Source organism: Chelon labrosus, assembly GCF_963514085.1.
Source record: "Chelon labrosus genome assembly, chromosome: 4".
Lineage (NCBI taxonomy): Eukaryota > Metazoa > Chordata > Actinopteri > Mugiliformes > Mugilidae > Chelon > Chelon labrosus.
The window spans coordinates 13,464,626-13,476,942 of NC_140340.1; the positions used below are offsets into that span (position 1 = coordinate 13,464,626).

General features: G+C 38.5%; 1 protein-coding gene across 1 annotated transcript in view; it reads right to left on the reverse strand.

Annotated features, from left to right (window-relative positions):
- pparg (peroxisome proliferator-activated receptor gamma) overlaps nt 1-12,317 on the reverse strand; it is a 32,062-nt gene that overhangs the window by 3,473 nt on the left and 16,272 nt on the right. Inside the window, exons 3-6 of the mRNA XM_084543739.1 lie at nt 11,985-12,151; nt 7,231-7,369; nt 2,863-3,062; nt 165-282 (exon numbers count right to left, since the gene is read on the reverse strand). Of these exons, the coding sequence (XP_084399865.1) occupies nt 165-282; nt 2,863-3,062; nt 7,231-7,369; nt 11,985-12,151 (624 nt within the window). The remainder of the gene's footprint in view (nt 1-164; nt 283-2,862; nt 3,063-7,230; nt 7,370-11,984; nt 12,152-12,317) is intronic.

The window sequence follows — 12,317 nt, forward strand, 5'->3', positions numbered from 1 at the left end:
GCTTGTAGTCTCTATCACAAACTCAACGACTTATTTAATGAATGATGAATGGTGAAATTTTGCTTTGTCAAGATGTTTGATAAACCGAAAACAGAGCGGGGAGACTATGATACAATAACAGACCACAAATGTTTAATTTAACACAGTAATGTAGCACCACTGACCTCCGTGTCCAGCTGTAACGGCGGACATCTGCTGCTGGTGCTCCAACATGGGTATCTGCCTACAATTAATAAACTGCTCTCCTTCCATCAGAGACTTCATGTCATGGATGACGAAAGGCTAGAAGATTGTTGGAGATTGGAAAATGATGGCAGAACGAAGAGGAAAAAGCATAAAGAAAAAAACAGTGTTAGCTCCTCGTAGGTCTTCTGAGGACATGTGTCCTACAGATCTGTGCACTTTGGTCATGGCTCATTCATCAGGCCAAGAGCAAACATTTCATATGTATAACAGGCAAAGCAAAAACAGGCATGCTGAGGCAGACAAAAACACAGAGTAAATGGAGCTTAACTGACTTAGCATGCTGTTCAGTAAAACATGGGCAAAGACATGCACTGGCCTGAAACATGAATGCTACTATTCATACACTTAAATCTTCCTTTTTCATAGTGGTAGGATGACCGATGAACCGTCTAACAGGGAATTACAGCAGGCAATTCTCAAACAGTTATGAAATGAATTTCCTGTGTGAGTGGATGGAATAAAGTGAGGCCGGAGCAAGCGTGTATTCTTAGAGAGTCTATCATAGTATCTATGAATGTGTATATTTGTTTTGTCTGTTTGTATATGTAGCAACGCAATTGTATAACTTTTGAAAGAGCATATCTTATAAATGAAAGGTTGTATTCGTTCAACACCACCTTACTTCATTCAGGACTGTCAGCTTTGCCGCTATGACCAGACGCTGTATTACAGACATCAGGTGTCACGATCCATCTCATCTATTTGCGCTTCAGTTATGTTATACCTCAGCATTAGTCATAATTGTACCATCAATACTTGTAGTCATATAAGCAGCTATTTAGTAAAAGCTACACAGGCCTGGTTGAACTGAAGTACTGTGCTGTTTAAATGGCAAAATACAGAGGAAATTAGACGTCTATCCTACTCGAAAATGCATCAGTCACACAAAAACTGAATTAAGTGAAACATCAACATCACCAGACATTTCGTAGACTCATATAGAGCTGCTACAACATAAACTCATTCTGAAAATGAGAGTTTATCTGAATAAGCCTGAACTCATTTGTCAAAAGTGGAGGACTTCTTTGGAATAGAAACCTGGACACTTTGTAAAAATGACAGCCACAACAGAAAAATGAAAGATGTATGATATTAGAAAATATGCTGATAGATGAGTTGATTGATACACATATCTACAAAGATTTACTAATAAAATATCTATTTATAGGGTGAAATATCGTTCCCTTCCTTCCTCTCCGATGGTGTGTCTGCAGTTCCGGTAGAGTAAAACATCAACTCGTATCAAGGCCTTGGATGTTAAAACAATGTAAATATTCAACAGAAGCTAAAATCATTCACTCCCAATTTGTTTTAGGAGGTTCACTGTGGTTTAGTAAATAACCCGGGACTCCCTCAAACAAGCAGACGATTCAGTGTCATTTGGCCGCTATCGCTGTCACGAACAGTCATAACAAGCAGACAGAAGAGATGCGCAACAACCTTCAACTTAACAGACTCGACCAAGACAGAAGGTGAAGACAAACAGATGCTGCTTCGGTGGTTTAATAGAAGTTTCGTATGTATTCATTTACTTAGTTGAAGTTAAATCGATAAGATTAGCTGTATTAGAGTTATTTAAATATATAATATATAACAAGATTGGGTGATCAGGTTCTCCTGTCTCTTAAAAACGAACCTTTCATCATCGAATCACTCATCCTTACCACAAATCGTGGTGATTAATATTTCCTAGCCTCAAGTACAAAAACCCAGAACTAGATGGTTTCTCACACTACAATGATTTTTTTTTTTTCTTCTAGCAGGTTTCCTACATTCCACTTTAGAGTAGCAATGCTGAAGCCATTACTGTGTAAGAGAAGCCACATCATCCTGTTTCACAGCTTGACCATTGTAATCTGAGACGAAACAGCCAAGACACATAGAAACCAGTTGATCCACTGTGAAAGCAACAGCGTGAAAAGGCCTCACGTGAACAAAGCCGAGATCGGTGACACGAGGACAAGGCTGGTCAAATTCAAAGTTTTAAACTCTGAGTTGAAATTGAGATAATTAACTGTATGATAAATCTTTATGACCTACATCTGATTTTTTTTTTTTTGTAGAATATGAGATTGTGTTGATTTTGTCTTTGTCTGTTCGGGCAGGAGTTGATGATCTTGACTGATTTTATTGAAGTATAAATGTACAATATGTGATGCCTTGCTTATGTATTTCCTAGATTGTAATCACAACATTTTTTTTATGGAAATATACATTTTGACGGCACATCTCGTTCACGGTGTAGAAAAAGTCGTCTGGATGGAGCAACTGGTAGAGCAGCTCAAAAAGGGAGATGATATGGTTGATATCTCCCTGGAATTCAAAGACAACCGAGGCTAGACGCACACTGCACAACTCTCTTATCAAATGGTCGCCACAGCCCCATGAACTGCTGAGTGAATGTTCAAGCGTTCATCTAACATTAGAGCTAGATTTTCTTTTTCTTATTATTGAATGGCTGACCGACTGGTTGACTGATTAATTGGCTACACTTGATCTTTAGTGGTGAGAAATTTTCTGCGCAATAAAGGAGAGAGATGTTCTTCAGTCTAAACTGTCTTAAACATGAACACACACACACACACAAAAAAAAATAATTAAGGAAGTATGGCATACCATGTTGTCTCCGGTCTTCCCAGAGAGGATGGCCCTGGCCTTGGCCTTGGTGAGGGGGAAGTATTTCAGATAGGCCTCATAAAGATGCCGAGCCAGAGCCCTCAGATCTGCTGCCTCTGGATGCATGTGCTCCATGTCAGATGAAAACTCGGCGAGCAGTTTCTCCTTCTCTGCTTGGGGCATTCGGCCAAAGCGAATGGCTGGGAAAGGAAACATAAAACACACATTTGGGTATTCGGGTTGTAACATCTCTTGTTTTGAAAACATCCCCCAAAGAAAACTTTGAATTGGCAAAACATAGTGGAGACCACTACGTCTAACTAACAAAACTTTTAATAAATATTCTTACAGAAAATCCTGCAGCACAAGGTTTTCAAGCTTACTTGTTTTTGTGATGTTGAATGCATTAATACATGATTAATTTCTGTTCTGCCGTTGGTGCACGCTTTCCTCTTGTGAAATTTTTTGCCCGCCTGCCACTGCCAGCAAGGTTATTTAATTTCTTTATCACATCTCTAATATTTGGATAGTGATCAATGAATCGGACAAAGCAGCTAATGTCCACAGAATGACCTGCTATCTACAGCAAACAAACACTGTATTACTAAATGCATTAGCAATGTATTTAGTAATACATTCAAATCTCAATTCACCTTAGATGTGACAAGACTTTTCATTTGGCCCAAAAATATTTTTTACGTTATCAGCATAACGTAAAAACTTGTTAACACGCTTTAGTTCAATTTATACGCAAACACATTTTAAATAATGCAAATCGTTCCCTGTACTCTACTCGCTACTAGTGAGGAATTAAGTCACTGCTCAGACAGCTACAGAGAAGTCACGCTGCTCATGCCATCTTTCAGTGAAAGACAAAATCCACTGTCAACAGCACATGACAAATGGTCCTGCTGTGATTTTATGAGGTGTGCCTCATGGAGCAATTACAACATCTTATTCATTTTGATGAAGTGTTGGTAATGATGCTTTCACAGCTCACAAAAAAAACATCTTCTGCTCCTCCTCTTCTTGACTGCTGCTAATGGAAATACAGCCTTTTACATTTTTCTACTTTTTCATTTCTTTTGATGAATAATTACTTACATACTTTCTATTCTATAAATGTTCTATTACTACATTTGCCTTACACTTATCAAAAGTAGTTTAAACTGCAGTCTCATGCTCTCTGCCATGAGAATGAAGTGTAATTTGATGCCAGCGTGTGAAACCTATTCTATTCTGTTAGTGGAAGTCATTAATTATCCCTCGCCTCCATTCAAACCTGCGCTCTGTATTTACTGCAGTGTGTAAGTAGTTGTGTAATCCTGACTATGTGACGATTGCACACCTTGAGCAAATGAATACAAACTTAGGTGACCTAACTGGGCAACGAGCCTGCGACGATGACACAGCAGGCTGGAGAACTCAGTTGAGCCCTGTGTGCTCACAGATGTCAATCATTGATAAAATAAAAACACACACAGAGCAGATTTTCGAAAACACCGACTGCACTTTATGAAATAATAGCAGAGTGATAGGAGGGAGAGTCAAGGCAGCGAGGGAGAGAAAAAAAGAGAGAAATAAAGTGTCAAGAGACAAGAAACAAACTAATCATAGTGGAGGCTAATAGAGTAAATGTGCGGTTTGCTTGTTGAGTCCCACGCTGTCAGTTCTCAGATTAAATTATAGCTCGGTCATTCAGAAACCACTCTTCTCTATTTTCAAATTTTATGTTACAGTCTTTGGCTAAAATTCACAATTAAACTTGGTATGATGTTCACAGGTGGCCGTACATATCAGGGCATAAACCAAGCCACAGGGTCAAAAGAACTGTGAGCATAGCTCAAAATCTGGTTTGCGTTAAGGCAGAGAACAAAGGCTACAATACAATCGGCCGCACTGAAAGATCCCGGAGAGCACCGCGGCCTCCATAAGTGTTAAATTGGAGAAGGAGAAAACTATTTGACCTCAATTCTAGACATAATGTCTTGAAAAAAGTGCACTAAAATGTGCATAAATACTGATAAGGATGACGTGCACACTAGTGATAGGCCTCTAAAACAAAAAGCAAAAAAAAATTCATGACTGAAGAAACTGAAATAATTGTGTCTGAGGTGGAAGCCAGAAAATAAACTAAATGTTTCCTCAGTAGAAGAAATGACCTGTTAGGGAAGCAAGAACTTTCAGCAATAGCTAATTATTGTAGTTACTTTTTATTCAAATGAAAATAACGAGTGGAAACTTTTCATAGTGGAATATTTTAGTTATCTGAAGAATTGGTGATGTTGATGATAATGCAACCGTTTGGAAAAATACAAGGAGAGGAGGAGGTGGAGGAGGGATGCTGCTTGACTTAAAGTGAGAGAACCTGTCCAGTCTTATTTTGCGTTCTGCCAATTTCTTGCCTCAGCACGCAACTACATTTCAGCAATCAAAATCCTGCATGACCACAGCATTCCGGTAGAGTCACACTAGCATTCATTTCTGTCACGCGTTCACGTGTTTCTCACAGACTCAAACTGACGTATGTACAGTTGACAGCTTTAATCAATCAGACTAAAACATGTGCTGTTATATATATAAAAAAAAAAGAACAGGTTTCTTATTTTTGCAGTGGACATCACACACTTTTCAGTGCAAACCGAGAAGTAGAAGGCATATGTGGTACTTGGGTTTCTCAGACATTACTAAATTTCCTGAATCCAAGAGTTAAAGAGCTGTAAGTTGTCCCACCCTAACAGGTGCAACACAACCAGCAAGAGAGTCATGGAGATGTCAATCAAGCACAACCTGTGTGTGCTCTTGCAGTTACGGCTCTGAAACACACTTGGGGAGGCGGAGTCAGTGCAAGTCGATGCGCCTCAGTGGGCAACAAAAGCTAATAAAACAAAACCATTCTTCAACCGAACAGTGATGGGCGAGGGAAAAGACTTTATTGTTCTCTACACGTTGTAAATCTGTCTCGGAGATTTAAGGTGTCGTGAACAGCTTTTAAGTTTTAACCGAATAACTGCAGTTACTTCAAACCACAATGTATCTGGTTTGATAAAAAACTGATTGACTAATAAAGTATAAATACTGTACACTGAAAGTCTCTGGCTGCCGGAGTGATGATTAGATTTCATAGCAACATATATGATCACTCAGTCACGGTAGTATAAAGACTATAAGACCACTTGTAGACCAAGGTGGCGACACCAGACTTTGTGTTGTGTTTCCTTACATTTGGTCTATTATTCCCTATTGAATTTTCCCGCCGAGCTGATTAGTACGGTTATTTTCAGTCACTCTTTGGTTAGGTTTAGAACACTAAACAACTTGTTACGGTATAGAAAAAGATCACACGTTGGGTTAAAAGAGAACTTTTCACACCGCTGAACACAGGTTACAGGCAAACTTTTAAAAAACCTGCAACAAACTTCTAGTCCAGACACAGCTACAAGATTTTACACGCACTTTATTCACACATATGCAGGTGGACAGCGAGCTTTGCGAGCGCTGACTGCCTTAAAAACCTCATGCCTCTTGTCTGGTGAATTGTGGCTCCCATTGAGCCAACACCGGACATTTACAACGTTGCTGCATGAAATGCTTCTGACATTTTTACAGAACCACAAAGGAAGCACATGGACCAATTGTGATGTCAACTCTTCACAAATACAACAAAAGTGGTCAACTCGTGACAGATGTACACACTAAGCATACTGCTTGTGCAAAGAAAACTGCAATCCATAACTTGTTGTTAAAACAAGAAGCACAAGTATCAGAGTTTAACTTAAAAACTAAGGATTGTTACTTCTATTTGTTGTTTTAGTTGTGCCGCTGTAAGTCCTGGGAAGTAAAAGTTAGCTATCGACCGCAATTCTATCTTTGAATTTTAATGCTATAGGGGTGGCAGCTACACTGCACGAGTAGTGGGAACTGAAACATGACCGAGAGTTGCGATACAGACCAAAGACCACAGAAGAAGCAACTGGCAACATATGAGGCAGTGGTGTAGATTGCTGCATACACTGCTACCACACCTCAAAGACTAAATTGGTAGCAGTGTGGTGAAGATGTAGCTGCTGTTCTCAGAGGGCATAAGAGGCAAGTGAAGTTGATCTGTGAAGAAGCACTTCCTGGACCACAATTTCAAAGACAAATGGGCCTTTTTACCTACATGCATTTATTTAAAGTGAGCCTAAATGGGGGAGTTTCATTCCTGTCTGAACAGAAGGCTAGAATATGAAAACACCTGAATGTGCAGAAGCTTTGACCTTATTGCCATGTCAAAAAATGTTGATGTGAATTTATCTTGATAGAATACACCACACACATTGTAATCTGAGTTGTAACATGCATGTATGTCAGTATCACCCATCTTACCGTTGTGTGACATGCCGACGTTGAGGCACTTCTGGAAGCGACAGTATTGGCATTTGTTGCGGGACTTCTTGTGAATGCGACAGTGAAGATCGCAGTGATCGTACACCAACTTTAACCTGATTGTGCGCCTGAAGAAACCCTGCGAGAGAGACAGAGCCACACAGTTATTATAGAAGATATCACTGCACACTTTTTTTTTTCTTTTTTTTTAGTTGCCCTGCTGTGCTAATTCTGGAAATGTTTTTGAGATTTGTACAAGTAAATTTGGAGACGTAATACAAATTTGTTATCGCTGTACAGTATGTGCCTTGTAAATACAGAAAATCAAATGGCAAGAGGTTATGTTCAGATCAGATTATTTTTACCAATAAAAAAATTACCATCATTTTCATACTTGCAATTAATTATTAATATTCTGATTCTGAGAAATGGCTGTTGACTGATAGATAGTGATTAGGCCCTTTATTTTCTAGCGTGCGAAGAGATCGATCCTACTGCCCACTCGTGTATTTAAAAGTAGATTGGGTAGATTTACGCTTTGATGTTTTCAACCTTAGGACCAAAGAAGCCATAAGACTTGTGCTTATCTCAACATTTAACTATGCAGCCATGGTCAAACTCATAATACACACTCATCCACCTAGTCATATGTGTCGTAAGTGTGTAATATATATTTAAAGAAAAACACAATGGGCTTTTTTACAAGAACTATTTCTTTAGCAAGCAGGCAAAGATTCACATCTGGACTCTATGTGCAGGTTCGTGTGTTTGGCATCGGCATTCCTATGATCCCACAGATGTTCCCTTTTTTAATCATGGGCTATTTAAAGAAAAAGGAAGTTAAAGGGGGTCAAGACTCCACCTCAATAAAGAATGTTTTCTGTTTTGAAACAATTAAGTGTTTGCCTGTTTGGCTGACCCCCTCTTCTGGTGAGTCTCCCCTGAGACTTCAGCAGAACAATAACTGCTGTACCTTAGCTTCATTCAGCCCCTGAAGGTACTGTACGACTTATTCTAAGGGGACAGAAAAACAGAAACCCCTGCACCACAACGGTGTCAAAGAAGTACTGTTTGAACTCTGTGGTAGTGGTGGAGGCCATAGTTAGTGGTCTTGTAGCATTTGACTCTATTGCGCTGTATGTCATATTCTGAATGACGTAATAAAAATTAAACAAAGTCCAATACAGAACCACATGCAATGAAAAGCCACAAGAAAGTATGACGCAATTGAGTCAAATGCACAAGTTGTGATCGTAGCAAAATGCTGAACATCTCAAAGAACTAAACATTGTTTTGGCTACTCAAAATTAGTGACAACCTTGCCCTGTCTGTGATTCAGAGCCTGCTCATTCATACCAAGCATGTAACTCTTCTCATCGTGAACAAATATTTTTGATTTAACAGAACAATTCAGATTTCGTCTTTGTGTCCTTGGCATAACATGATGGCGAAGGGAAAAAGAAAGTCATAAATCCAGTTCCCTGTTCCCTATTTTTAATATTTTTTTTTTTAAATGTATTTTTCAACATCTTCACAGTCCCAAGCTGGACATCCTCCTGAGACCAAGATCGTTTGTACTTCTTACACAACATACCAAGTCTCCCTGTCAACAGAGTATGATGAAACACAATGAAATAAAAACAAAGACAGGCCAGACAGAACAGGCTGGATTACCACTGAAGGAGAAGCTAATAAAGAAGTGATGGCTGAAATGGGTCCCATCAATCTTCTATCACTAAATATATGTATTGTATTTCAGAGAGTCAGACTTTAGAAAAGTTAAGCCTGTGGTACACCTTGAGCCGTATGAGTCCAAGTTGGGCACAAGAAGAGCATGCATGGTTCCTTTCCACCATGCATGCACTAGACATTGTTATAATTAGGGATGCACCGAAATGAAAATTCTTGGCTGATACCGAAAACCGAAAATGAAGAGCCCAAGGCCGAAAACCAAAAGCCGAAACACCGAAAGAAATTATTACGACAATTATTAGTACGATTGCATTCATGGCTATGACTGTGTACTAACCTCACTAAAATCAATACATTGCAATTGCATACATTTATATTAATGTTTCAAAGAATAAATCAGTTACAAAATTATGAAAATATTTATTTAGCACATTCCAACAATGCACAATATAAAATAAAATAAAATTCAAAATAAAACGTTTAACTTGACCCCACTCATGTTAAATAATAATGGAGCAGAAGCTTTTGCAGCTGGAAATCAGCATCGATCCACTGTGCAGTTTTTTTTTTGGACTGAGCATATTTATTTTTCTTTTTATTAAGAAAAATTGGTGCACTGCACCTTTAGAAAAACAGCGCTGTCCCTTTAAGAAAGACGGTAGTCTTAATTAAAATTGTGCATGGCTGTGGATGTGTGCCGCTGAACGGGCACGTCGCAATAAAAAGTGAAAAAGAAAAACAAACAAACAAAAAGATGAACGCTTCTCTTGCTGTTTGTTTTGGAGGTGCAGCAGATAAATGATCAGACTAACATTAAAAAAAAAAAATTTCCAATGGCACGCAATCTACCTGCACTGCCTTCGCGATCTACCGGTTATTGCAATCAACGTATTGGGCACTCCTTTTGCCTTGACACCATCACTGGGAAACTTCTTTGCTTGGATGTTTGGAGTTCAGGTGATATATTAAATGCAAATCCCTATCAGTGGGTATTTATATAATATTTATGTAATACTTTATATATTGAAATACTCCACACGGCAGACATGCCCGTGCTGGCTGCGGTTTTTGCTTGCGTCATCACAACATCCTGTTTCGGCCGTGTTGTTTCGGTGATAAAAGTCCTCGGTGGCCGAATATTCGGTGCATCCCTAGTTATAATTGTACAAAACTCACCAATTAACAAAAGCTGATTATACATGGAGATTAGCAGCCATTGGGCTCAAGGAGATAAACAAAACAACACAACATTGGACCTCAAACAGATTATGTAAATTCAGTGTCTATGTCTGTATAGTTACATTATGCACCATTTTTATCTGTCTTGAAAGACTCTATGCCTCTTCAGTCACATCTGCAACTGATGAAACAGAACTGATTGTTGTTAGAGGTGTATTGGGCGAGGAATCTGACACCTAAACTGATACCAAATCTTAAAGGCAGATTTCACTCAACTGTGAGACTGTGTTTATAACTCGTACCAAGTCCATCCAATTCATATGTGCTGACAAATAATATAGATCAAAGTAGGTGAGGTAAGAGGCTAATTAAATTTAAATGGGTACGAAAAATTAAAACGTTCAAATAAATCCAATGCCCTTAACCTTCTATGGTGATGGTAGGCCATATCTAAAAAGTGCTTAAGAGTTAGGCAGAAAAAGAGAAGAAAAGGTTATTATATTAACCATAAAACATGTGTGCAAGTGTAGTCAATTTTGAGGTTAATGTCAAATTGTAATGTAAGATTATTTATAGGATAGCTGCAGCTGTTAAGAAGATGACTTTATGACCTGTGAAGGAACCAAAAGTGGGTAGTGTCTGACACATAGTAATATGCCACCTACATTGCATACAGACTTGTACTGAGTTACATCATGCTTCTTCAGTGCACAGTATAATGGCATCAAAGTAAATGTTTCTATTTCATTCAATATTCACATTTTTCTAAATTGTAACTCATAATATTTAGTTTAGATCCCCATGGTATCTGCAATAGTTACTTAAAATATTCAGGCATTAATGCAGTGACTATCATGACATATCCTGTAAAGTCAAAAGATAGACGTCTTTTTGCTAATTGTATATCTGTGAAAACTTCTTGGAACCAAACCAGAGAAATGAATACTTAGTACTGACGCTTTTTCTGAAAATCCATTATGTGTCTGGAGAACAATGTCACAGTTTGTAGCTCAGCTTCCTATAATGTGTCAATATTTCAAAGAAAATGGAAATATGTCTGAAACTTCCCCCACACTCTATTAGTTATTTATACTCTATACAGACAGACAGACAGACAGAGTTTAAGGGGCTGGCTGTATGAGTGTAGAAGCACACGCCTATGTTGAGCCCTCGCAGAGTGGAAAATGTATGGGGCTTGTGGTTAGAGTGACAGACATCAAATAGACAAAAAATGCACACTTCTCCCCATGCATTACAGAATTATTTATTCCACCAACATGTTTCGCCTAAGGATGACACATGGTGACAGAAAAAGGAAGAGTGGCAGAGAAACCAAACATCGCGATTCGCAGTAGAAAATTGTTACACCCATTGCCATTTCCTGAAACAACGCTAAGGTGGTATGACTGTCGATTTTTTTGATTCATCTTGAGCAAAACTTTTTTAGAGAAGCAGTTATACTATTCTCCACTGACATGCAGCGTTATGTGACTGCTCATCCAAAATTGCCCTTTCAAATATATTTAATTTAAGTATTTAGATCTCAGAAGCATCATTAAGTTAAGAGAAGTCTGCTCTGGTTAGTTTATCATATACGTTATTTTTAAAGCAAAACACCAAATATACCGTAAGTTAGTTACAGCTTCAGTTGGGGCTTGTCTTTGTGTTTTGTGATAGCAAATTGAACAATTCGAGGTGTTTTTAACTGTATGGACAAAAAAAAAAATCATCTTTAATAATCAAGAAATAATTTGCATATTGATGGAAAATTTAAAATAACTGTTAGTCATATCTCTACTTTAATGTCTTTATATAGCCATCTTCTATATGTATAGGTCTTCTTTTTTTTTTTTATCTTCACTCGTGTGATCTTTCAGTCCTACCTTACAGCCCTCACAGGCATGGACGCCATAGTGAAACCCTGAGGCTTTGTCTCCACACACGCGGCACTCGATGTTTAGCGCTGCTGCCGATGTATCGTCCTGGAGCTTGGAGAACACCGGACTGTCAGAGTACTGTGGAGGCGACTCTGGCTCCAGCTTGATTGAATCTGATAGAACAGTATTAGAATCAGTCAGGTAGGACATAGAGAGGACAGCTAGATAAAAAGCTAAAACTTTCATAAACTACTTCATATTGGCTAAATGTTGCTATTCTGGTGTTTGCAACATGATACCTTGATCAACTCTCCTCTTATTGTGGTACAGATTCACATT